The 26,552-nt window shown below is 44.9% G+C and overlaps 1 protein-coding gene and 1 long non-coding RNA gene across 3 annotated transcripts; one reads left to right on the forward strand and one right to left on the reverse strand.

The window, feature by feature from the left end:
• Window positions 1-678: 678 nt before the first annotated feature.
• On the reverse strand, window positions 679-7,971 carry ZBTB14 (zinc finger and BTB domain containing 14). Of its 2 annotated transcripts, XM_030504675.1 has the most exons (3): window positions 7,522-7,971; window positions 4,578-4,658; window positions 679-4,127 (listed from the first exon to the last, which is right to left on the reverse strand). In XM_030504675.1, the coding sequence occupies exons 2-3, from the start codon at window positions 4,578-4,580 to the stop codon at window positions 2,784-2,786; spliced, it is 1,347 nt and encodes a 448-aa protein (XP_030360535.1). In that variant the 5' UTR covers window positions 4,581-4,658; window positions 7,522-7,971; the 3' UTR covers window positions 679-2,783. The 2 variants fall into 2 exon arrangements, with proteins under 2 accessions (XP_030360535.1, XP_030360545.1); XM_030504685.1 differs by lacking the exon at window positions 7,522-7,971 and having other exon boundaries at window positions 4,578-4,666.
• A 316-nt stretch (window positions 7,972-8,287) lies between these two features.
• On the forward strand, window positions 8,288-16,394 carry LOC115616162. Its single transcript, XR_003994221.1, has 3 exons — window positions 8,288-10,309; window positions 11,629-11,832; window positions 12,007-16,394. It is a non-coding gene; the product is annotated as an uncharacterized LOC115616162 (long non-coding RNA).
• The last annotated feature ends 10,158 nt before the right edge of the window (window positions 16,395-26,552 follow it).

The following is a 26,552-nucleotide window of genomic DNA, read 5'->3' on the forward strand; positions in this document are numbered from 1 at the left end:
CCACCAGAAGAACCTCATTTCACATCAACAAGCAAGTTGCTGCATTATCAACATGTAAACTCTGGTCACACACACACTTATTTGTATACTTAATGCCAACACACCGAAGCCACTTGGTGACCATTGTAACATGGACAGATGTTTGGTATAAGCCAGAAAGAGTAACTGATTTTTTGCTATCCTATATATATGACAGACAGAACTGCCTCTGACTTCACAAACCGTAGACAGAGAAGTTTATGTTCAGGACTAATTCCATGTGTGATATTTTTGCTACTTAACTCTGAGAAAAACAGTTACTTGGTATCTAATGTTATTGTAGCCATCTATGTTTCTAAAGCATTCTGTCATTCCTGCATGCACATTAATTAGCTATTTGCCCGCTGTTGGAAACCTTGTTAGGAATATTAGACTAATCTGGCCCCAACAGAGCCAACAGCAAAATACCCATTAATTGGACAGAATCACATCCTCTGTCTCAGGCACGCTCCCAGGCATTCTGATCTAATAATTCATTATTCAACCCTCTAAGGTTTTGGTTTTTTTCTCATGTAAATGTTCACTCCTGTAATTTAAGCTCATTGCTTCTTGCAATTTTCATAGAAGACATAGAGAAAATTTAACTTTCTTCATCTCTTACACTTTTGAACTCTTATCACAACAGATCTCTTCTGTACAGTCTTATCAACCCCAATTTTACCATCTATATAAAAAAAAATAAGGCAAACGCAATTTAGGTAAGAAAACATAGCAAGACAAATATATTTAGAAAAAAAAAAGTAGATCCCATTTTGGACCTACTATCTTTATATCTATGATAATATACAGTAAAACATTTTAAAAATGGTCATTTATCATGTTCCTCAAGAGAACCAATAAAATGCAATGAATACACATCCTCTGATGTTGCACAGATACAAAATGTATAGTTTGTTTACAAACTAATTACTGAATGTAAAATGAAGCAACATTTTAAAAAAATATATTGGTAAAGGTCCAAAGTTTACATTTTCTAAAATATTAAGTTCATGTTTTATTTACAGACCAGCTTTCAAACAATTATTGGCATTTTAAGATAACTGCTTACCCTGATGAGTACATGAATAAAATGAAGCTGTAAAAAAAGCCAAACAAACAAAAAAACCCCAATAATCAAAGTTCCATAGAACAGTTCCAAAACCACTATTTTCGATTTCAAGTTAGAAAAGCAAGATGTGATCTACCACACGGCAACTTACCAGAAACTGGTCTAACACTTTCTTATGCTATAGGTATTGCAAGTGACCAATGTTACCTGGCCACATGCCCAAGAGCGCAGGTTTTTGCCCATTCCAACTTCAAATGAAGCTTTGACAACAGCTGTAGTATTTACAAATTTAAAACAAAGGCTCTATATCCCTTTGGATTACATTACGACTGTTACTGTGTCTTCTTTTGTTGACTACACACGGCAGAATGCAATCCAAAGACCACTTACTTTGTTGAACCTGTGAGTTAACAGTTAAATTAGCAGCATCTACCCAGCCTGTCTAGGAAAAAAAAAAACCCCAACAAAAAAACCAACAAAAATCAGGCAATTCTACGTAACAGGTATTAGTGAACACTGATTCTGGGTCAATTAAGACTGAAGTCTCTCACTGAAGTCTCCCTCTTGCTGAAAGCTACTGTGTTGGAAGGTGGGAGTTTTTAAACTCAAACAGGACCTATGAGCTGGTGTGACCAGCCATGACACACACACTGGGTTGCGCACTGCGGGCAGGTATGCAATAGCCTATGGCTGTGCTCTGCAGCTCTGGAGGTCTGGCAGTGACACCCGGTCACTCACCAGTACAGCTAGTCCTTCTCTGTTGTCAGAAACACTCCTTTACCTTAACTGTGGTGCCAGGTTAGGTGAATGGAAAGCTGCATAATAAAAACTACAGCCTCAGGCTGTATTAGCTTGAATGAATTTCTACTGGGTCCAGGTAAGGAACATGTCTCCTTCTCCATGCTGCACCCTTTCTGCTTTGTGGCTCTGTCCCATCTCAGGGGACCTGCATAAGAGTGAGCACGGGAACAAATGAGGCAGGCTCTTTCCCCACAGATGACATTGGTGAATGCTGTGACCCTTCTGCTTTGCCAGCCAGGACCACTGTGAATAATGCATTTTCTTCAGGAAAGCAAGTATTTCATTAAACTTGACACCTTGATTACAATAAGAGGGTATCTGAGGGAATGGAGTAAGAAGCAATTTCATTTTGACCTCTGCCCCCCCTTACACTCTGTTGTAGCAAGCACCTACATTAGGTGAAAAAAGGAGGAATTAAAAAGCTTAGGGAATAAATGTCTGTTTCTCAAAAACTGTAGGTATAACACCTTCACAATTATGAAAATCAAGTATTTCCTTTCCATGTCTGTTATTTTCTGAGATGCCAGCATTTTCAAACATAACTCACTGATTTCGATGTCTACATCGTACGCAGTATTCCATACTGGATGAAATAAAACATCAACCAGCGACGATGCCTGGTTTATAGAGAACTTGATCATATTCTCAAATTAGACCAGGTATTAGTGCATTATACTGCTAATGACAGCAAAATATTTCATATTCTAAGAATACCCAACTCTGAAATGTTTTAAAATGCCTAACCAATCAATGCTATTTGTTACTACGTAGCATTCAAATCCTCTAAAAATATGTTTTCTTGAAAAGATAATTCTCAGTCTAAATGCATACTAACAATAGATTTTGTTCAATTTAATTTCTTATATTATTTCTGATAAAGTTTCCGCTTTAGCTTTTAACTGCAAGCTATAGTTTCTAACTGCTGCTCTGCTTCAGCAGCCATAGCTGCTGCCTGTAACTGTTCCGTTTCACTCTGGATGGAATTGGCTGTCGTAACCTGTTTTCTTTCACTGTGCATATTGTTCTCATGCCTTTTTAGATCAGATGCTTTAGCAAACGCTTTAGTGCAGGAACTGCAGACAAAAGGTTTCTCTCCTCGGTGTCTTCTTTCATGGTCTTTTAGGTGGGACTTGTGCTTGAAAGCTTTATCACACATATGGCATGCAAACGGCCTCTCATTACTGTGAACTCTTTCGTGCTTTTTTAGATCTGGTGCACGAATAAAAGACTTTCCACATACCTCACAACTGTAAGGCTTGTAACCAGTGTGTATTTTCAGGTGCTCTTTCAAATGAGCTTGTGTGGTAAAGCCCTTCGTACACATTTCACAAACAAATGGTCTATCAGCAGTGTGTAGCTTTTCATGTTTTCTCAATCGCGCTTCATCAGAAAAGGTCTTACCACAAGCCTGACATACAATGTGTTCCCTGTGACCGTAAAGCAAATACTCAAACTTCATATCTCCAGCTGCTGTGGTCCAGCCTGGTGTCTGTTCATCTTTCACTTCACTTATGCCATCATTAAATGTCAAAGGCTGAGGGGTCTGAGATCCCAAGTCTTTTGATTCGGTTGTTTCCATGGGCTCTACTTCTTGGCCATAGCAGTTGACTTTTCGAACCTCTTCACTTCCCAACTCTTTCAGGATTGCCTCTTGCACTCTCAGGGTAGTGGTAGGTGATTTGCCATCTTCCTGACTTGGGGGAGTTCCTTCCACCGTCACATCTGATGGACTGTCGTCATGATCTCCAATTTCTTCCACCTCGTCATCTTGGGTATCATTAGGTTCCCCCATAGGACGGTTTATTTTTAGACAGTACTTGCTCTTGGACTGCGTGTTCTCTTCAGGACTAGATACATCACGTTTTTGAGAGCAGAGTTTATCCAGAAATCGAATACCAAGAATCTGGCCTGAAGACATCATCAAATTTACATCCTCTTTCTTAACAGAAATCTTTGCAGTATACATGTAATTGAGAACTTCCTCAAAAATGTCAGAACGAAGAAAATCTATTTCTATTACTGATGAACTGTCAACTTCCAGTTTTTTGAAAAGCTTTTTGAAGTAGGTACTGCAGGCAGCAAGCACGCACCTGTGTGCTCGGAATTTAACATCTTCAACCACGATAGCTATGTCACAAAATTCTCCTTCCAAACGTTGTTCATTTAATGTTTTCAGGAACACAGTTTTGTGATCATCGTCATTATATTTAATGGTTTCAGACATACTGATGAAAAACTCCTGTAAAATGACAAAGGAAAGTTTTGTAATTTTTATAGAGTAGTCAAGGTCATAAAATCCCAAAGTGTGTAAATGTCATTTACACACTAAAAGAATTTCCAAATACTTTTTTTTTTTCTCAATATAACCAGAAAAAGCCTTTCAGATGATAAAAGCATTACTCTCAAACTTCTTTTAAAATTGTGAATAAATACAGGTCTTTTTCTAGGTTAGACACTTTACAGTGATTTATAAAGGACTTTTTTTTGTATGAATAAATTATTTGTTTCAAATATTTATGAATTCAGTTATCCAAGATTGGAAATTTTCTCTGTGAAGCTGCAATTCCCAACTGCAGCAGAAGTCATTCTTACAGCTAAAGGAATTGCTAATACTAAAACAAGGTATAAGAAATACTCTAAATGTATCAGCATAACAAACAAAATGTGAAATAACAAATATAGGCCTTACCATGAACAACGTGGGAAATTTTCTGAACAAATGATTATTAAATATCTGACAGATTAATCCTCACAACGGGCCACCTTCAGCCTGAAAGACAGGAAGATAGTAACATTTTAAGCAATTATAAAATCTATTCCAAAAATTGTTTTAAATTCGTGTCTTAAAACACAGCATTTCCAATTATTTAAAATTATACAAAATGTACTGTTAAAATACCCAGTTCTAGAGACGACTGCATAAATTGACCTGAAAGTGCTGTGGTCATAAGCCATGTGTTTACTTGCCTCTGGCTACTTCAGTTTGCTGACTCCACATCCCTGCTACTTACTTTACACTACATCTAAAAGTCTGAAAAAAACCTCTACAGGGATCACCACAGCTAACCCAGTAACAAACGCATCAAGAAGGTGGTGAGTCTTCTGCTGAACCAGTGGACTGAGCAGGCTTAGCGGAGGGGGCCTGGCAAGCCGACCAAGCACCCCAACGGACAGCAGACTGGGCTGTGGATGGGGGTGCATCCAGGACCAGGGAAAGAGACACCAAAGATACCAGATCTCCAAACAATCATACAAACACAGAACAGTTTGGGTTGGAAGGGACCTTCAAAGGTCATCTAGTCCAACCCCCCTGCAGTGGGCAGGGACATCTTCAACTAGATCAGGTTGCCCAGAAACACACCCAGCCTGGCCTTGAATGTCTCCAGGGATGGGGCATCCACCACCTCTTTGGGCAAACTGTTCCAGTGTTTTACCACCCTCACTGTAAAAAAATTTCTTCCTCACGCCCAGCCTGAATCTCCCCTCTTTTAGTTTAAAACCAGTACCCCCCGTCGTGTTTCAACAGGCCCTGCTAAAAAGTCTCTCCCATCTTTCTTATAGGCCCTTTTAAGGTCTCCCTGGAGTCTTCTTTTCTCCAAGCTGAACAACACCAACTCTTTCAGCCTTTCCTCACAGGAGAGGTGTTCCATTCCTCTGATCATTTTTATGGCCTTCCTCCGGACCCTCTCTAACAGGTCCGTATCTTTCCTGCACTGAGGACTCCATAGCTGGATGCAGTATTCCAGGTAGGGTCTCGCCAGAGCAGAGTAGAGGTGCAGAATCACCTCCCTCGACCTGCTGGGCATGCCATGATTGGCCTTCTGTGCTGCGAGAGCACAGTGGAGATACTTGAATAGCAAAAGGATAACACAAAACTGAAATTATTCAATCCCAATCTCCCACAGGCATCTAACTGTGACAGAAGCAGGAAAGGCAGCGGAGAGGAGGGAAACTTCATATGTGGTTGAGAAGATACCCTCCATCACCTGACACAGAGCTACTGGAAACTTCTTTCCTGAAGTCTAATTTTCCCTTGACCATATACAAAACAGAAGTAGATGACAGGCATGCAATTTCCACTCGTGGCGCTGGGTGTTTAACATGGTATGGGAACACTTGGTTCCCTACAAATGCCTTCACATCTCAGCATATAGTGCCACTGGCTAAAAAAAAAAAAGCTAAGGAAAGCCAAAATTCTTTTCTTAGTCCTAAATAATAATATGTTAAAATAGCCAGATACATAAATATTTGAAATACACAAAGAAAAGCAAATCCAAGAAACACTGTGTGCATTTTTCTGGGCTGTCTGGGTCTGCTGTCCCAGGAAAATGCACCAATCCAGCACCAAAGAGAGGACAATCAACTATTTCAACAGTATCTGTTCATAGAATTCTTTGTAAACTGGGAAAAATGCTGCATGCTTTTAAGCAAACAGCAAAAAGTCACTGCTAATAATCCAGCAGCAATCTCACTCTGTTTTGTTAAACAATACACAATTTTGCTACAATTCTGTTGAGACTTCTTAAGCGAGAATCAGCTAAAGATGTAGTAATTGGCTGAAAACAGCGTTGCTGAATAGACAGGGGCATGTAATTGGTGCGAGAAACAGATACTGCTCTGCGACGAGAGTACGGCAGGCACTGGAGAGTACCTCCAGCACCGACTGAAGCCAGGGGGAAATTCCCCTTGCCACTAGGTTACTTATTCCATGGGGCGATTCTAATTATTCCCGCACACACACTTTATACACTGCCGTTACCACCGCAGGAACGGGGAAAACACGTCCGGGGTTACAATTATTCTCGCAGCTCCTGCCGCCGCCGCCCGAGGCACGCTCGGTGCCTCAGCCCGGCAGCTCTCCCGGCTCTGGAGGCGCGCTGGCGCGGCGCTTATGCGCTGCCCGTGCCCGCAGAGGCAGCCAGGCGCACGCCCGCTCCATGCACCCGCCGGCGAGGACGCGGCGCAGGCGGGTTCCCGGCGGGGCGCAGCGCAGCCCAGCCCAGCCGGGCCGCCGCCGCCACGAGAACCCGCGCCGCCACCGCCAGGGTCCGGCGCGGCCCTGCGGCAGGGAGGCGGCGCCCGCGCTCCCGGACCGTCGCCGGGGGCGCCCGCGAGCAGCAAGCGGCCCCTCTCCGGAGCGAGCCCGGCGCTACACCCGCCCCGTGCCGCGCCGCCTCACGGGACTGCGCGGGGCCGGCGCCTCCACCCCCCTCATCCCTTCCCCCTGCCCGCCCCAACGGTTCTCGCGCGGCGCCCGCGCCGCCGACGGGCCGCGGCCGCGCGCCCCTTTGTTGCGGCCGCCGCGCGGGGAGCGCGCGCCCCAACGAGCGCATCCGTCGCTGGACTTGTCCTCCTCCTCCTCGCCCTCCCCCCACCCGCCGCGCGCGCGGGAGGGAGGCGCGCGACGTGCTCCGGGCTGCTGCAGGCGGCGGCGGGCGCGCCCGCGGCGCCTCCATCTCACCCAGTGCCAGCTCTCATGGGGCTGATGGAGGCGGCGGCAGAGCGCACGGGGGGGGTGGCGCGCGCGAGGGTGAGGGGGCGCGCGCGCGCGCGCACCGCAAAGGCGGCCCTGCCGCTGGGCGCGGGGGGGGAGGATGGGGGGGTGGAGGAATAGGGAAAGGGCTCGCGCTTACCTGCCGCCCGCCCGCGCGCGCGCGGACCCGCACTTCCCGGGGAGCGCGGGGGGCTGCCGGTGCTGCTGCCGCCACCACGCGGGAGGGGGCCGGGGATAAGGGGGGGAAAAGGAAGGGAGGGAAGGACGGAGGGAGGGAGGAGGGGGGGGAATTTGGGGAGGGGGGACCTGGGGGGGGGAGGGGGCGTCCGCGCGCGTCTCTCCGATCGTCACCGCCGCCTCCTGCACGAGCGCCCAGTGCGCGCGCGCGCGCCGGGGGCGGGGGTACGTGCATGCGCGGTGCGGGCAGGGCGCGCCTGTGCCGGGGAGCGTGGGGGAGGCGGGGGCGGTGGTGGAAGAGGGGTCTGCGCGCGCTCCATCGCTCCTCTCGGCGGGACCGCGTCGCGGAGGCAGCGGCCGGGCGGAAGGAGAGGAGCTGCAACCCGCGCCGTGGGGCCTAGGGTCGGCCCTCGCCGAAAGGGCGCCGGGGGAATATGCTCCCGTCGCGCCTGCGCCCGCGTGTGCGAGACCGGCGGCGGCGCTCCCCTCTCCTCTCCCACCCTCTCCCCCCCACCCCCCACGTCTGGCGGCGCGCAGGGCGCGGCGCGGGCTCGGCTCAGAGGCGGGGAGCGAGCCGTGAGGGAACGGCGCTCGGAGGGGCGGGGCCGCGCGCCGGGCACGCCGCGGCGGGCGGGGACCAGGCGGCGCTCGCTCGCTCGCTCGCGGCGGCAGCAGCGTGTCGCGCTCGCGCCCGCAGGGGCAGCGCCGCGGCTCTGAGAGGACCGTTGGGGCCCCGCGCGGCCCCGGGCGGGGCGGGGCCGGGGCTTGAAAAGCGGTTGTGGGGCGAGCGCTCGTTGGCGGCGGCGCCGGCTCTGAGTGTCCCGGGCACGGCTGCGGGGCGAGAGCTGCACTGGGGCACAGGTTTGTGGTCAGAGGGCCAGAGCCAAGGGAGAAGCTGCTCTGTCTCCTTGTGCTCCTGGGGCAATGTGTGGTGTTCCAGCCTGTACTCCAGGGATCTGAGGCAGTGAAGCTCCCGCTTAATCCTCGTGTGCTGCCAGGGAGACAACGGCCGTGCTGGACTGTCCCTGAGGCTCTGCAGCCACAGGATGCTAGGAGTGCTCAACTGTTGCAGGTGTCGTTTCTGCCATCAACGCATCCACACTGTGGGTCGTGGCCTGCTATTCTACAGGCTGCCGGCTGGTTCCCTGCACCACAGCCACAGATTATACCATATGTTCCCTAGCAATGCACCTGACTACATGCTGCACAACTGCGTCGGTTGCTGTGAGGTGCTGCGGGGCAGGTGCCAGGCTCTGTGCGTGTGCTGCTGAGCCTGCTCGCCAAAGCCAGGAGAAGCTGGTGCCTTTGACTTCACCTCAACCACATCCGTGAACCAGAACTTTTTTACAGTGTTTCTGGGTGTAACCTGCAGATCTGTGCTGTTTTCTGTAGGGCTGTGCTGCTGTGTCCCGCTTGCCAAAGGCAGGGGAACCTGCTGCCTTTGACTTCTTCCCGACCACATCTCTGAACTGGAACTTTTTTATGATGCACCTGAATGTGATCTGAAGAATTGTGTAATTTTTCTGTGGGACTCTACAGTGCAGGTGCCTGGCTCTCCACATGTGCTACTGCAGCCTGCTCACCAAAGCCAGGACGAGTTGGTTCCTGTGCCACAGGAGCAAGTGGTGTGTGGTGCTCCTCCTATTCAGGAGCTTCAGCCACGCAGCTCTTTCCCACAGGTCTCAAGGCTTCATCTTGTTGGGCTGGATGGCCAGACACTGTGCAAATGCTTTCTGGTGCAGCCCCAGTGACTTGCTGTTGAGGCAGCCCTTGACGTGAGCTGCCAGCATTGCTGGGTTATGCTCTGCTGCTCTCCCCGAGTTCCTCCTCCTGGAAGCACCAGTGCCCCCATGAGCGTGAAGATCAGGCGAGGGCTGAGTGGCCGGAGTCTTTCTGCCATTGGCTGCCCAGACCTTCTCTGTTCCTGCTCTTGCCACCAGAGCCCAGCTATGAGCCCAGTGCTGCCATGGTGCTGGCTACTAGCAGGGTCCCTGTCTCCTTGTGCAGTCCTTGCTCAGGACTCCGCTCGCACTGTGTGTGCCCCTTCACCACTGCATCTTAGGCCATGGGGCTGTGCGGGGCAGGCCTACTGCTCTCCAGCCACGCGGCTCTGGTGCCTTCGCTGCGGGTGTGGCACAGCTGAGCAGCAGTTGGGACAAGCTGTTGGTGGCTGCTGCCTGCGCTGCTGATGGCTGTTTCGCTGGTGCTGGCACAAAGTGCAGAGGGTGCTGGTGTCACGGGCGGCAGCAGCAGCAGCCGCTGTAGCTCTTGCTGCCCGAGCTGCAGGTGCTGGCCGGGTGCTGCTGCCGGAAATGGTGTCTCCTGGTGTGACACCACTATGTGGGGCAGTGCCACGTGGTACTCAAGCTGCCTGTCTGAGGCCCAGTCAATGCCTGAAAACTTGGCCCCAGCGCCGAGGCAGCTCTGTGCAGTCCTGAACATGTATCCGAGTGAAACACTCTTCCTGTGAAATTAGCCTGTACCCAGCTAGCGCAGGTTAACATTCAGGCTTTGAAGTCGTTTTGCTGTTTTCCTGTCTGATGCACCAGCCTGTAGATACCGTGGAACCGTTGAACCAGCAGGCCTTTTCCAGACTGTTTGAATTGCAGGGATATCTGTGGGGAAAAAGTACCTTTTTTAGGATGCGCTTGGTTTGTTAGGAAGTTGTGTAACCGGAGGGAAGAATGACAAGTGCCCCGTTCTGCAGCCACGTGTGAGGCGCCGGAGGTGGCATGCAGGAAAGGCTGAAGGTTTGTGTCTAATGTGTTCTAAGTGGTGACTGTTTTAAAATGTATTGTAAGCGTTAGTGGGTTCTTGTGTGTTTTTGTGATGGTTAGATTCCTGAAGTCTGTATGAGTTACAAGTGACAATACGAGCATTGCAGTATTACGTCCAGTTTTCATGTATTCAGATTGTATCTTGGTCTTGCAGGAAAGGTCACCATACAAGGTGGACATAGATTCTTTGTGTTCACTTTTCATGGGTCAGATTTCTTGTCAGGCTGAGTGAAAGTGAAGATACAAAATGCCCAGTATTTGTGAAAGGGAATCTCAGAGCCTGTTAGCATATTCCCAAGTGTCAGCAAGGATGGTCCACATAAGCCTCGTGCGAGTTAAGTGACTGTGCTAGGACAGAGGAGGACAGTCAGGGAGCATATGCGTCTTGCAGTGTGCGTTTTCCTTAGCAACGTGGCAAATTTGCGTGCGAGTTAGTCATGTTTTCACATCATTTACCCAATTCTGTGTTTTCAAGTATCTCCACAGAAGAGGGAATAGTAGAGGCAAATGAGGAGGAGCAGAGGGTAGATGATGGAGATTGACAGCACAACCCCTGGCTAAGCTGTACAACTAGAGATGGTGAGAGGCCACCTCACCATCTGAATGAGTGGCCGAAGAGCACTCATAGTTTGCACCTGTGCCAGCAGGGACACAAGTCCTCTCTAGAGACCCCGATGTCTCAAATCTTAGTTAATAGTTTTGTATTCTAAGTAGAATAGCATTTTAATTATATACTTTTTTTACCAATTAATTCTAGTACACCCTGTGACATGTTTATCTACCTACGGTCATGTATAGTAATACATGATGATACATGTTTGTCAAAAGTTGCAGATATGTGAACGCAGCAGTTTGTGCTTTGCACATGCACAAAGCACTCCATGTTCTTTCTGTTTCTACAAGCAAAATAGTCTGGTTTAGCTGTAACTTGCATGGCTTCACATACCTTGTTACTGTCTCTCTTGGACGGACTCTACCTCTGTTCTCCTCACCTTCTCTGGGGTATATTTCTTCATGCCTTGGGGTTTGCACTCCCTTTCTTTAGTAATTTTTGCTATTTCTTCTCTATAATCCCACCACCCTCTCATTTTTCATCTCCTTTCTTCCTTTTTGCTGTCAATTACCTTACTCTAGACCCACTTCTTGACTTTGTCTCACATCCTCAATTGATTGGAACCATATGGACAGTGAGTGAAGAGGGATGGATGCCAATTTCCAGTGCCAAGTACCAGAGGAATATGAAATTTCACTTTATCTTCCTCTCCTGCAGCATTCTCTCTGTGTTTCCTTAGATTATATCCCGGCCTTATTCATTCGTGATCCTGAGCTCTGTTGCTGAAGCTGAGAAGTGCTACAGGTAGAGACTTTAGAGAGCAGCAATGGCTACTGTCCATCATACCACAGCACCCTGCTTTGGAAAGAGGACACTAAGCAGATACAAGATGTCCCAGAGGAGAAAGAAAGAGTGCTACATATATTTGGATCCTTCATCCTAGGTAAAGATGTTATCAAATGAGCAGGAGCCTAAAATTACACATTCTGTTTTAACCTGGATATTTCTTGACTTTTAAGCATGTAAAATATAAGCAGAATAGGAGACATTTTGGTGGATTAGTTAATATTCACTAGGTGAGAGCTGTTTCTGTGCTTGATTCCTGTTTGTGTTGCAGACCTAATGTTATGAACACAGTCCTAAGAAACGACTGGTCGGTATAACAGCTTCCTCGGGCCTGATCTATCAAAAGAGAACAGATTTCTCCTTCACAGGTCAGGTATACTTTTGCTTTACAGAGCACATGTGCCATCTGGTTCTAGAAGACTAACCCAGTGGTTTCAGTTTCAGCCATGTTTCATGTGCAAGGCAGGGTCTTTCAGTATGCAGTTAAATGAAGAGACTACCACTCTCTGAATTCTTTACGTGATGTCCAGCATGTGTAAGTAGGGCAGACAAATTTTTTTGGAGGAATGATGTGCTGGTGTGAGAATGGGCAGAGGAAAACAGTTTAACTCTGAGGTGGAGTTGTGGTTACCACGTTATCATGTGTATTGTCATGGCTATGCAAAAGTAATCTTTATTCAAATGTGAATTTTTAGCCATGGCATTTTCTGCAAGAGCGAAGCTTGCCAAATGTGAACAAGCACTGTTTACTGTGATGTACTTATTTTGTCAAAACCCTAAGCCTTTATCTGATCTTTGAGTATTGGAAACTGTTCTTCATAATTATGGGTAGGCTATAATTGAAAAATAGGCATCTCACAGCTACAGCCCTCGGTCCCCCTTCAGCCTCATTCTTTGTCAACTTCATGTGTTGTTATTCCTGAATGGTGGATGATTATGGTTACAGCAAGAACAACTCATTAAATTCACCATTGCTATTTTTGTTATTTAATGCTCTATAAATAAACTAAAAGCAGTATCTAATTTGATAGTTTCACATGAGTCAGCTACACAGGGTACAACAACAGAAGGAAACAGAGCCTTGTCCACGTTACATGAAATGCTTGAAATTCTGTACCTGAGACTGAATGACCAGAATTTCTGCATTCATAAACTTCTCACACAGCGCCGTGAGTAGAGAGGAATCAAGTCCCTCCCAAATAGGCTGCTTGCCTGCTTGTAGATGGTACAGCTGCTGTCTTCACTAGTTGTTTGCAGACGCTTGTTTGCAGACATTTTTCCAAGCAGTTTGAGCCTATTTTGGCATTCACGTGCGTAAAGAGAGATGGAGAACTTCACACAACTAACAGCTTGTACAGTATGACGTTTTATTTAAAGGTGATTGAGTTTCTTCACATTTGCTAACAACAGCCATAAAATTTCAGTTTTGAAAAAGTGGAAATTTTAGAATGGTCAGCACTTCCCCTGACTACTCTTGTTCGCACATTTCAAGCCTTCACCAGCGCGTTCCCCCCAGGAGATCAGAAAGGTTCTAGCCCATTAGCACCTGCATTTTTGATCTCACTATTGTATCTGAATATTTGTAGAAAGCATGGGAACAATTTTATTATTGATTGATTACAGAGGAATTCAGAACTGATCTCATCTAACACGGGAGTCATTAAAGATCACTGGAAAACGCATCACCAGAAAAAAGTTCATAACCACAGAAAAAACATTTCAGCTGAGCTGGATTCAGGCCAGAGGCAAAAAAAGCTTAGTGCTCTGTCAGAAGTGTTAAGTATCATTGATTGTAACCTGTTCAAGAGTAAGAAAGATTTAGATAATGGGAGGAGTGTTTGATTTATTTTCAGGGAATGAATGGGCCTAGAAAGCTAAAAGAGTTATCCTGATGCCATGCAACATGAAGGAGTTAAGATTCTTCTTTTCTACTTTCTTAGTCCCATGGACAAACATGCAACCTTCATTACCAGCCATTGAAAGTGCAGAGAAAGGAGTGTCTTCAGTATCAACTTCTCTTCCCTGAACTGACGGTCCCTTTGTTTGTAGTAAAGGTGTCATGAACTGTCCTGAAGAAAGAATTAATTCTAATGGTCTGTAATGTCAGTTATTAAAACTAGCTTTCTTCTTATGACTTTCTAGTCCAAAGTTGGACTGGCACAGGTCTAGTAAAGGCAGCAGCACCTCCTGGGTCCCACTGGCCTAGGCTCGTCTGAGCATCCTTAGATCAAAACCCAGCATTTCCACAGTTGGTCCTGGCCTTGGAGTAGTGGCAGGTCCCACAGTAAATCGTTCCCCTTACCATCTGCTTGTACTTCTGCTACGGGTAGCAGCAGGCCTTGTTGTTGGATGAAATTGGTTTTCTGTATTAATGTTTTGCAGAAGAGGATGTAATAAATATAATATAAAATGAATCTCAACAATGTAATAGGTCTGTACCTGTCCCAAAGAGGCTGCATAATATTTGCCCAAGAATATATGTATGTAAGAACATATATTTTGCCCAAGAATATATATGGGTAAACTGTGATAGGGAAGTGGTGTCATGGGTTTGGTTGGTGGACTGGTGATGAATATCAGTCTTTCATTTGCTGTTGAAATACAGTAGACACTTCTGGTTTCCATATTCTGAGAGAAAAAAAAAAAAAAAGAAAAAGAGCAGCAAAGAGCTTCAAAATTATTTGGAGGGCAGCAGGAAGTGTTTTACAGTGAGAGACTTTAAAAGCACAAGCTATTTAGCTTCCTGAACAAGAATGCATTAGAATGATTTGATTACGGCAACTAAGACATTTAATGGAGGGAAAATACTGAGTGAATAAATGGATCTTTGGTCCGAAGACAAAAGACCTGAATTGCCTATAGCTGGAAGCTGAGACCATGGAACCATTCAGATAGGCAATGAAGCATACATTTTTTTAAACAGAGGGAGTGATTAACAGTTGGAACAAGCCAGCAAGAAAACTAATGGATTCTCCATCTCTTGAAATCCTCAAGTGAAAAAATTAATGCCTTTGAATGGTATGCTTAGTCACACACTATTTAATTGTCTCAAAGTAAAAGCAGCAAGTGACATTGTGTCCTGTTTTATATAGGAGGTCAAACTAGATAGCTGTAATAGTTGTCTTTGGTTTGCCAGTCTATGAAATACTGCAACTGCCAAAGGCCTACATTAAAAGAAAAATAATGCTTTGAAGTTAAGCACCTCAAGGGTAAAGAAAGCAGAATTGAAGTTATTTTAGTAATCTTAACCATGATGCTCTGTGCATTTGCATTATAATGCACTCTTAACTGCTCAGTCACTCAGATTTTCCTCTCAGCATGGACCATTACCAAAGTTACATTCCTAAATTTTTAGAAATCAGATTCTTCTATTGCTTGATCTAAAGAAACGGTTCCTAACTCTTTTCTTTTACATGGGTCAACCCTTCGTGAGGGATGCAATGAACAAATAATTGTGTAAAGGACTGGCAGAATGAAAGGCACTTTGTATCAATGTCAAGTTAATGAAAATATGGTAACTCAGGATCTTTAGGAACAGAGGATTCCGCATTAGGCTATTAAACTTGTCCTACCTATACTAAAAGGCAGCACAGGTATGGAGGGGCCATGATCCTGTCATATTAAGAACCAATATTCTGTTCATAAATGCAGATACAGGATGTTGGTCATAATCCAGTTGCAGTATACAATGTATTTTTGCAGGAAGGATTTTCTTTCTTATATTTACGTGTGTTACCTGAGATGCAGACAAATATGAGACTACCATATGCCTGGTAGGAAAAGGAGTAAGACTGAGAAAATTTGCTGCTCAGTAATTTGCTTGGACTCCTTTTTCTTACAGTCAGTGGGAATATTGCCACTCATAATGGAAGTACATGTGAACCCATAATTTATAATCCAGTGTATAGATACACCTGACATATCAACTAACATGAAATTTTGAACACATCATTTCATATTTAGCAAAGCAAACTCAAATTTTGATTGAGAAAAATATATGGAGCTATGCAATTACCTTTTAAACCCATTACGAAGATCTTTTTCCACAGCTGTCTATGTAACAGTATTTAGAAAATAAATTTGCTAATTTAAAGTAAAATAATAGCATAAGTACATTTTTAGGGGAGAGGAGGAAAAAGGGTTTTAGTTTACAAAGTTGCCTGCCTTTGTGTCTTAGCAGTCCTCAACATTACATTAAAGAGGTGTATGTTAGAGTATGAAAGAAAAACCTAAACCTACATTTTGTTTATTTCTAGTTTGCCACTCTAATTTTTAGGTCCTTCCCAACTGTCATAGTGTTCAGAGATCTCATCCAACATCCACTAAAGTACCAAGAATGGCTCCCATTGATTTCCATGGAGACAGTGTCAGGCTGTGTTAAGAATAGGATTGAGCATATTTTAGCTCTCTTCAGATGTAGTGGAGTTTTATTCTGATAAATCTGTATAAATATTCTGATAAATACTGTAAATTATCAGTCTCTTTTCTTATGAAAAAACCCTACCTCTCCATTTAGTTTGATGAGAGTTTGGAAAAAGAAAAGTCCTTTATTAGAATCAATATAGGTATTATTACTGCCTTTGTCTGCTTTCTCAGGACTGGATTTTGCAAAACCTGTATTTAATTAAGTGATTATTTCTATTAAATGTATTCAAGTTATTTGCATCCTTCTGTGTTATTCAGTGTGAACAAAGTTTGTGGAATAATATGACTATGACAATGACTATGCTGAATCCTTTTAGATTTACTGTTTAAAACTGAAGCAATCCCCTGTGACCTAGTCTGGATCACCTCCAATGTTCATTATTAATATATTCTTCATCTCTGCATCGTATGGCTACTTGTCTTGCCCAAAAGAAACAATGCATTAATTGCTTAGTGGTTTTGGCTTCATTCCTCTGTTAAAGTTTACAATCCCTTGAGTTCTCAAATACTTTAATTTTTAAATCACTACCATGTCAGAATTTTGGAGCTTTCTTTTAGCAGTGTAGGATCACAGAGTTAATGTAAGTCTATATTTCTGTGCTTTTTTAAAGAGAAAAAATAGCAAGACCATTAGCTTCTTACATGAAATTAAAATAGTAAATTATTAATAGGCATTAAAAAGTACCACAAAAGGAAAAGTATTTGCTTTGTCGATGGATTGAGAACCTGATTGGGAATGAGAAAGCTGCATTCTGTGCTCGTTTCTTCTCTAAGAGGTCATTACCTCACCTCTGCTTCCTTCTCTTTCTTCCCTTAAGCTGTGCTCATGTTGATGCTTAGGTTATAAAGGTTACCAGAAGAGGCATTGGCTTCAACTACATTCCTTTCCAGATTAAAAAAAAAAAATAATAAAAATTCCTGTGATCATTTTTGCACCTCATTGTGATATTTCAGTATGAAAGGAGACTAACTGTTGGTTATAGGATTTGGTGGGTACAGAGAAACCCTTACTTACCCGTAGGTACATATTCTGTAGATAAGAATGATTTTCATCATCTCAGAAACACCCAAAAATTCTTTACAAAAGATCAGAATTTAGTGTCATATGAAGTGAAAACTGCAGGTAGGATAGCTAAGAGAAAATAGTCGGCAATCACTTACTTTGTGTATGCCAGCCATTCCTCCTATAACCACTTCAAATAATCTCTGGAATACATCCAAATTAATAGTTCACACTTTTAATTTAAAAACATATCTGGAAGGAAAACGGCTGCCTGATAGGGATAAGAGATTTGAACCACCATCAATACTTCTTTAGTTGTGCAATCTTCAACAAATTACTTTGCCACAGTTTTCTAAATCATTAAGGGAGCCAAGGATAACTAGATAAAAGTGATGATGTGCAGAAAATACTAACTTGAGATAACACAACTTAAGCAGCTCTCCCATTTTCTCCCCTTTCACTTGTTTTTGGCTGCTCAGCATCTTCCAGAGGCTTGTTAAAGAGTCCTCAATATTTACTGGACTGCAAACATTAAAAAAAAAAAAAAAAAGGGCAGTTATGAGCAAATAATATATAGTGGTCAACAAAATACTTTCCTGTACTCTGAGTGTGGACCATAGTGTCAGGTATGACAGATGGCCACAAGTGATTTCAAGGGATCACATTATTCAGTAGTTTAAATTCTCCTCACTTTGTAAAGGCCTTTACATTTTGCCTTTATATGGAAAGGAATTACCAGAGTAGAATATCCCTAGCAAAGTGACTAGTGTTTGGGGGGGTTTGTTGTTGTTTTTTTGGGGTTCTGTTTGTTTTTTTAACTTGGTTCTTACCAGAACTAGATCCAGAGCATACACCACCAATTTTGGTGGTGTTTTGTTTTGGGGTTTTTTTTCCCAACTAGTTTCCTATGAAGTCCAACTCCAAAAAATCTAATACAACAGCTTTCTGAAGCTTAGGCCTGCCTGTGTTTTGCTATTGACTTTAAACACAGCAGTCTTCACTAGTGTTTCAGGGCACCCTAATAGCTGTAGTTGGCTTTGCCATCATTGGAGAAGCCTGAAAATATCCCAGTATGTTGTAGCTCGTAATGTTTAACCTATGGCAAAACAATCTGACTTTAACCTCTGAGAGAACTGTGTAGATGTATTTGACTGATGTACAAGAATCCCCAGGGATAACGTATATCCTTATGTATACTGGTAAACACAGTTACCAAAATGAGAACTGTAACAACTATGGCATAAAAAAAGGTATGGTGCAAACAGTTCAATTTACAATTGGTCTGCTGCAGCAAGAAGTTATAGCACTGCCGAGTACTTCTTGCTGAGTCAGGAAACCTATGATTTTTCCAAATCTGAAGAGCTTGCCTACATGGGGAAGATTGGGAAAGATCCCATGGGATGTAGCTGCTGCACGCTGGAATGATAATTGGCTGTGGTGTGCCACTTCCCCTTCTGTGACGATGTGCAGCCGGACTTTGTCCGAGAACAGCCTTGGTAGTTCATCCACAGGATTGTCAAAATTTCTGCCAAAACAGACTGTTCTTAACAGCTTGTTTGACTGAAGTTCTTTTCACTGCTTGTGTCCCCAGAATATGTGTATTTTTCAAAATGATACACAATGTTGAATGCACGTGGACTTTATAGTCACAATCAGGTTGTGTGCTCCTGTGCAAGTTGCACAAAATACAAGAAACATAACTTGCGATATTTTATTGGCTTGGGTGAATTATTAGTTCCATGGAAATAAGCAGAAGTTACATTTGCTTGGTTTGAACAGTTTAGGTTTTATAACCACAGTCTGTTAGAGTCTTTTCCACAGGACAGATACAAATATTTCCAGCAGCTGTAACTGCCAAACTACTTGGAGCAAGTGAACATTGCTCAGTCTCTGTAAATGCAAAGAAATTAATAGCAATCATGCCTTATGGTCATCACAAACATTATTCATTCTGCTTTACCTAATGCATACTTTGAACTTAAATGCCCACCAACATCTCAGCCAAAGCTGATATAACTACAGTGTTAGTGATATAGCTACAACCTGTGATGGTAACGGAATAAGCTTGATATGTGCTATGATTTCAGAATAAATTGGGATTACATTAATCACTTATAGGACATCTGCAGCAGAATTTGCAAACTTATGGTCTGATTATTTTATGCATTGGCAACTAAACTAATCTGTATTTACTGTTCAATTCCAGTTTATTACTCACAGAATTCAAGGTGGATGGATAAGTGTTGTTCTCTGCTTTTCCAGCTTCTGCAGTTTTCTTTCCTGTTTTATTTTGATGTGAATGCAGAGAGATGGTCTCAGAAATATGGAAGAGAAACACATGCTAAAAAAAGAACCTCTTTTCAGAAAAGCCTAGTGGAGCTTCACAACAAAGTCACTAATCATCCAACTGTGATACTGAAGAAGATACAGCCACTGCTCAAAGGCCTTGCATAAATAACAGGATATACATACGCAGTTCAGGAATGATTGTTATAGAACCTTCTCAGTCCCAGTATCTGTATGTAATGTAAGTCAACGGAGAAAGAGACAGGGAGGACAGAGAAGAACCATTTTCACAGTATCAGCATAATAGCTCTGGCTGTTACGGAAAGTAATGCTTCCAGTCTGGATCATCCTTGAAATGGTGTGTCTCATGCAGGTGAAGTCAATGGAAAATCTATATAGTGCTTTAAGAGAGGTTCTGTCTCTTCATAGGCTTTTCCATCTCAATTATCATATCTCCCTAAATCAAATGCAAGTAGTCATTGTTTATGTTCATACCCATTAGGTGGAGATATGTGCAAATAAAGCAAGTGCGTGGTACACTGCTACTGAATATTGGCAAGCATTTTCTGAGCTTACCATAATCAAACCAGAATTTTCCACATGCTGTCCAGCGCTGCCCATAATGGTAGCAGTCACTGAAATGATTGTCAGGGTTATTTATGCACTTCTTTAGTTAGAGATATTTTCCAACTGCGGCAATTTCCAGATTTGCTCTCACATTAATAAGGGATATGGTTAGTAACAGAATTAAACCAGATTTCTTTGTGTCAGCCGTATGTGTGTGCAACTACATGCTTTCATACCTGATAAAATGACAACAAGGAAGATTTCATACACATTTGTGATGATTTAACCCCAGCTGGCAACTGAGTACCACACAAAATCAGTGTGCTGTAATTCTTGCTCCAGATACATCCATATGAGAGAGCGTGGCTGCTGTTTCTGTTAGACCACCCTGTTAATTTCTCCCATCAATGTCTATGGGACTAGTCCTAGCACGCACCGGAAGCAGCTTAGGCCATGTGTTTGGTACCTTAAAAGTACAAGCCCTGATTTCAGAGAAGTCTTTCAAACAGACTGAAACTTGGCAGATATAAGAGTGAAATGACAGCAGCTATAACATCACCTCTTACACAGACTATAGGTTCTGTAGATGTTATTCATCTCAGTAAAGGAAGTAAATTTATTAGCTTAAGAGCATACAGCTTGGCAAGTTAATGCCGCTTTTTACTTTTTTTTTTTTCAATTTAATCAGCGACTTTATGTGTACCATATTGAAGTATTTCATGCACCACACCAATCAGGAACACCTGTTAGATCTTTGGGTTGGTATGCTGCCTGTTAGGCAACTACACTGAGTGTTAACATTACATATGTTCGTGTGTTTTGCTGTAATAGTTACAAGATTGACAGGGTTATGTACAATCAACACAGAGGCTAAATATATCATAACAGCCTTAGGCATGGCAGGCTGCTTTGATTCAGCAATATTCACTTGCAGTTCTATTGAACTGCTATTGAAACTTTTTGCTTGCCTGTTTTGCAGGAGCAATTTAACCACGAAGCCAGCTTAGCCAATTACTTGGCTTTTCCTGAAACGTACAGTATGTTGCTTGCAGGCAATAACTCAAGTAAGACTTGGGTCCCATTTCCCTCTCATAAGATCATTAGCGCAGAAGGACCAGAGCGAGGATGTGACAGCTTTCCATTCTTCTTATGTTCAAATACTCTTGCCCGCTCTGGCTTTCAGAGCACTTGATCTCACCTCTCACCACGTTACCTCCGGGGTACCGGGACCGTACGGGTCCCTGCCACACCCCTCCACCCCGTCTGGCGGCGCGCAGCGCGCGGCGCGGGCTCGGTTCAGAGGCGGAGAGCGAGCCGTGAGGGAACGGCGCTCGGAGGGGCGGGGCCGCGCGTCGGGCACGCCGCGCCGGGCTGGGAGCAGGCGGCGCTCGCTCGCTCGCTCGCTCGCGGCGGCGGCGGCGTGTCGCGCTCGCGCCCGCAGAGGCAGCGCCGCGGCTCTGAGAGGACCGTTGGGGCCCCGCGCGGCCCGGGGCGGGGCCGGGGCTTGAAAAGCGGTTGTGGGGCGAGCGCTCGTTGGCAGCGGCGCCGGCTCTGGGTGTCCAGGGCACGGCTGCGGGGCGAGAGCTGCGCTGGGGCACAGGTTTGTGGTCAGAGGGCCGGAGCCAAGGGAGAAGCTGCTGCGTCTCCTTCGTCATGTGCTCCTGGGGCAATGTGTGGTGTTCCAGCCTGTACTCCAGGGATCTGAGGCAGTGAAGCTCCTGCTTCATCTTGGGCATCCACGGGCATGTTGGGCGTCCTCGGATGCAGACCGTCCGTGGGCTCCCTAGAGAGATGCTGCCTGCAGGCAGGAGGAGGAAGACGAGGCATGGGATGGAGGTGGCTGCCCTGACACAGCAGCACTGACACTGCCTGCAAGCCTGGCCCTGGCACTGAGGCATTTCCGTGCAGCCACGTCCCACTACCGGCCTCTCCCTCCTGTCCTGGCCCTCACCTGGCACCTCTGCAGGCTCGGCCAGCACTCGGTGGGCTGGGAGCAGGGTTTCACTTCCTTATCCATAGGTATCTGGGAATCTACAGGCATCTTGGGCATCCTGAAGCGCACACCTGCATTGGGCTCCCAGGGGAGATGCTGCCTGCAGGCAGGAGGAAGAGGACAAGGCATGGCATGGAGGAGGCTGCCCTGGTACAGTGGCCCCCACAGTGCCTCCAAGTTTGGCCCCAGCACTGAGGCAGCTCCCTGCAGCCCCATCCCACCACTTCCCTCTCCCTCCTGCCCGGCCCTAACCTGGCGCCTCCTATCCAGGCTCAGCCTGCTCTTGTGCGGGACCCCGCTCACACTGCCTGTGCTTAGGCCGTGGGGCTGTGCGGGGCAGGCCTACTGCTCTCCAGCCACGCGGCTCTGGTGCCTTCGCTGCGGGTGTGGCACAGCTGAGCAGCAGTTGGGACAAGCTGTTGGTGGCTGCTGCCTGCGCTGCTGATGGCTGTTTCGCTGGTGCTGGCACAAAGTGCAGAGGGTGCTGGTGTCAACGGGCGGCAGCAGCAGCCGCTGTAGCTCTTGCTGCCCGAGCTGCAGGTGCTGGCCGGGTGCTGCTGCCAGAAATGGTGTTTCCTGGTGTGACACCACTATGTGGGGCAGTGCCACGTGGTGCTCAAGCTGCCTGTCTGAGGCCCAGTCAGTGCCTGAAAACTTGGCCCCAGTGCCGAGGCAGCTCTGTGCAGTCCTGTCCCATGTTTGGCCTCTCTCTGCCCTGGCCCTCATCTGGTGCCTCCTCTGCAGGCTCGGCCAGCCCTCGGAGGGCAGGGATTGGGTTTTTGTTTCTTTATCCACCTTCCCTTGCTCCAGCGTGGGGTTTCTCCCTCATCACAGTCCTCCATGAATTTCTCCAACATGAGTCCTTCCCATGGGCTGCAGTTCTTCACAAAATGGTCTAGGGTGGGTCCCCCGCGGGGTCACAAGTCCTGCAACAAACCTGCTCCAATGTAGGCTCCTCTCTCCATGGGGCCACAGGTCCTGCCAGAATCCTGCTCCAGCACGGGCTTCACATGGGCTCACAGCCTCCTTCAGGCACTGATGTGCTTGGCCTTGGCCAGAGGTGGCTTCGTCCTGGATAGACCTGGTATTGGCTCTGTCAGACATGGGGGAAGCTTCTAGCAGCTTCTTAAAGAAGCCACCCCTGTATCTCCCCTGCTTCCAAACCCTCGCCATGCAAACCCAATAAACTGTGTCATATTTTTCATATAATGTCCCAGGTATTTGCTGTGTGGTCTGAATTTGTCAGAGCTGTTTGGTGAGCTTGCAGACTGAGAGAAAGACTTCCTCATTTCTGTGTGGAAATGCTTGAACGCTGCTGGATTTTTGCTATTGATAATATTATAAAGTGTTTACAGTGAGCAGTAGGAGTAAAGGCTGTTAAAATTTAGCAGTACCAGGAAATAATAATAAAATTGCAGGTGCAGATTAAGCAGCTGCTACTAAGCGGCTTATTTGAATTATCGCGAGTGAGATAATTACTTTTGCTGAGTAATTGGAGTGAACAAGAAATAGGAACCAGTGTCACATGAGAATCCGAGTTTCTGGTGAAACCTGCTTGTCTAAAGGTGACCGAAGAATGTCTACGCTGTACACCGTATGAACACCCTGTGCTGGAAAGTAGCAGAGAAGCCTACGAGTCATCTCAAGCACTGGTGTGTTTGAAGTACAGGTAGAATAGCTGCATATATAAAACTGAAGCACGATAACTGGTCTGAACCTGGGCGTGTGGCACAAGGATTTGAGAATAAAAGACAAAAGATAAAGGTCACTGAAATTTCCTCTGAAAAGACCTGGGGTTAAAAATATGTGTTATTGAAGGTGAAGCATAAGAATAAGAAAACACCTTCACTAGCATGTCTGTGGGATAATATATGCAGTCATATCAGTTGCCAAAAGCAAGTATATTTTCAATCTACTGTAAAATAGCCTTCTGCAGAAAAAGGGTAACCAAGAGGAAAACATGTCCTGAACATGTATCTGAGTGAAACACTCTTCCTGTGAAATTAGCCTGTACTCAGCTAGCGCAGGTTAACATTCAGGCTTTGAAGTCGTTTTGCTGTTTTCCTGTCTGATGTGCTAGCCTGTAGATACCATGGAACTGTTGAACCAACAGACCTTTTCCAGACTGTTTGAATTGCAGGGATATCTGTGGGGAAAAAGTGCCTTTTTTAGGATGCGCTTGGTTTGTTAGGAAGTTGTGTAACCGGAGGGAAGAATGACAAGTGCCCCGTTCTGCAGCCACGTGTGAGGCGCCGGAGGTGGCATGCAGGAAAGGCTGAAGGTTTGTGTCTAATGTGTTCTAAGTGGTGACTGTTTTAAAATGTATTGTAAGCGTTAGTGGGTTCTTGTGTGTTTTTGTGATGGTTAGATTCCTGAAGTCTGTATGAGTTACAAGTGACAATACGAGCATCGCTCTTGCAGAAAATGCCATGACCTTTCCTGCAAGACCAAGATACAATCTGAATACACGAAAACTGGACGTAATACTGCGAAGCTTGCCAAATGTGAACAAGCACTGTTTACTGTGATGTACTTATTTTGTCAAAACCCTAAGCCTTTATCTGATCTTTGAGTATTGGAAACTGTTCTTCATAATTATGGGTAGGCTATAATTGAAAAATAGGCATCTCACAGCTACAGCCCTCGGTCCCCCTTCAGCCTCGTTCTTTGTCAACCTCATGTGTTGTTATTCCTGAATGGTAGATGATTATGGTTACAGCAAGAACAACTCATTAAATTCACCATTGCTATTTTTGTTATTTAATGCTCTATAAATAAACTAAAAGCAGTATCTAATTTGATAGTTTCACATGAGTCAGCTACACAGGGTACAACAACAGAAGGAAACGGAGCCTTGTCCACGTTAGATGAAATGCTTGAAATTCTGTACCTGAGACTGAATGACCAGAATTTCTGCATTCATAAACTTCTCACACAGCGCCGTGAGTAGAGAGGAATCAAGTCCCTCCCAAATAGGCTGCTTGCCTGCTTGTAGATGGTACAGCTGCTGTCTTCACTAGTTGTTTGCAGACGCTTGTTTGCAGACATTTTTCCAAGCAGTTTGAGCCTATTTTGGCATTCACGTGCGTAAAGAGAGATGGAGAACTTCACACAACTAACAGCTTGTACAGTATGACGTTTTATTTAAAGGTGATTGAGTTTCTTCACATTTGCTAACAACAGCCATAAAATTTCAGTTTTGAAAAAGTGGAAATTTTAGAATGGTCAGCACTTCCCCTGACTACTCTTGTTCGCACATTTCAAGCCTTCACCAGCGCGTTCCCCCCAGGAGATCAGAAAGGTTCTAGCCCATTAGCACCTGCATTTTTGATCTCACTATTGTATCTGAATATTTGTAGAAAGCATGGGAACAATTTTATTATTGATTGATTACAGAGGAATTCAGAACTGATCTCATCTAACACGGGAGTCATTAAAGATCACTGGAAAACGCATCACCAGAAAAAAGTTCATAACCACAGAAAAAACATTTCAGCTGAGCTGGATTCAGGCCAGAGGCAAAAAAAGCTTAGTGCTCTGTCAGAAGTGTTAAGTATCATTGATTGTAACCTGTTCAAGAGTAAGAAAGATTTAGATAATGGGAGGAGTGTTTGATTTATTTTCAGGGAATGAATGGGCCTAGAAAGCTAAAAGAGTTATCCTGATGCCATGCAACATGAAGGAGTTAAGATTCTTCTTTTCTACTTTCTTAGTCCCATGGACAAACATGCAACCTTCATTACCAGTCTTGTAATTGAATTGTAATTCTAGTGATTTGCTTTGGGTTACTGCCAGATACCGAGTGGAAAAATCCCTTTTAAAGGAATTTTAGTCCTCTGAAGTAAAATTCTGAGGTAAGATCATACTTCAAAGAAATACTATACAAACAGTTTCATGAAGGATTTGGAGACCTATGATTTTAAAAGGCACAAAGGCTTTAAAAGACATAATTGTAGTTCCTGCCAACAGTGGAATGTATATGTTCCATATAAAGTTTACAAAATACCAAAAAGATTGTGTTTAGAAATGGGAGTACTTTGCAGAATTCTGCCCCATACAGAACTGCTGCCCAAACAAAGCTTGCCACAGCAGAATTCCTTTCGTCTTTTCTCATTCTGTTTCAAGTCAGGCTCCAACTGTTTTTCATTAATAACACATATCTCTTGCAGTTTCTGTTCACAAGTTTGGTTCTTAAAGTGCAAACACACAGTAAAACTTCAGTTTGAAATGACTTTTCCTGCTTTCAGTACAGTCTGGTGTATCTGCTCTGTATCTGCTGTATGCTCTAGCCTTCTGTCAGGATTATATCCTTCAGACCTGTTTGTTTGGGCTAGTTTGAATCCCAGACCTCAGAGCCTACAGACTTTCTTTTCCAAAGTAAGTAACTTAGATATTTCTGTTTATCTGTGTGATATAGGCAGATGCTATATTTTCTTTTAGATCTGTTATAACTTTTTCTCTGCCTGGCACTGTCCTGGCAATCCCAAGCACAAACACAGGCTGGGCGGAGAATGGATTGAGAGCAGCCCTGAGGAGAAAGACT

Source organism: Strigops habroptila, chromosome 1, assembly GCF_004027225.2.
Source record: "Strigops habroptila isolate Jane chromosome 1, bStrHab1.2.pri, whole genome shotgun sequence".
Lineage (NCBI taxonomy): Eukaryota > Metazoa > Chordata > Aves > Psittaciformes > Psittacidae > Strigops > Strigops habroptila.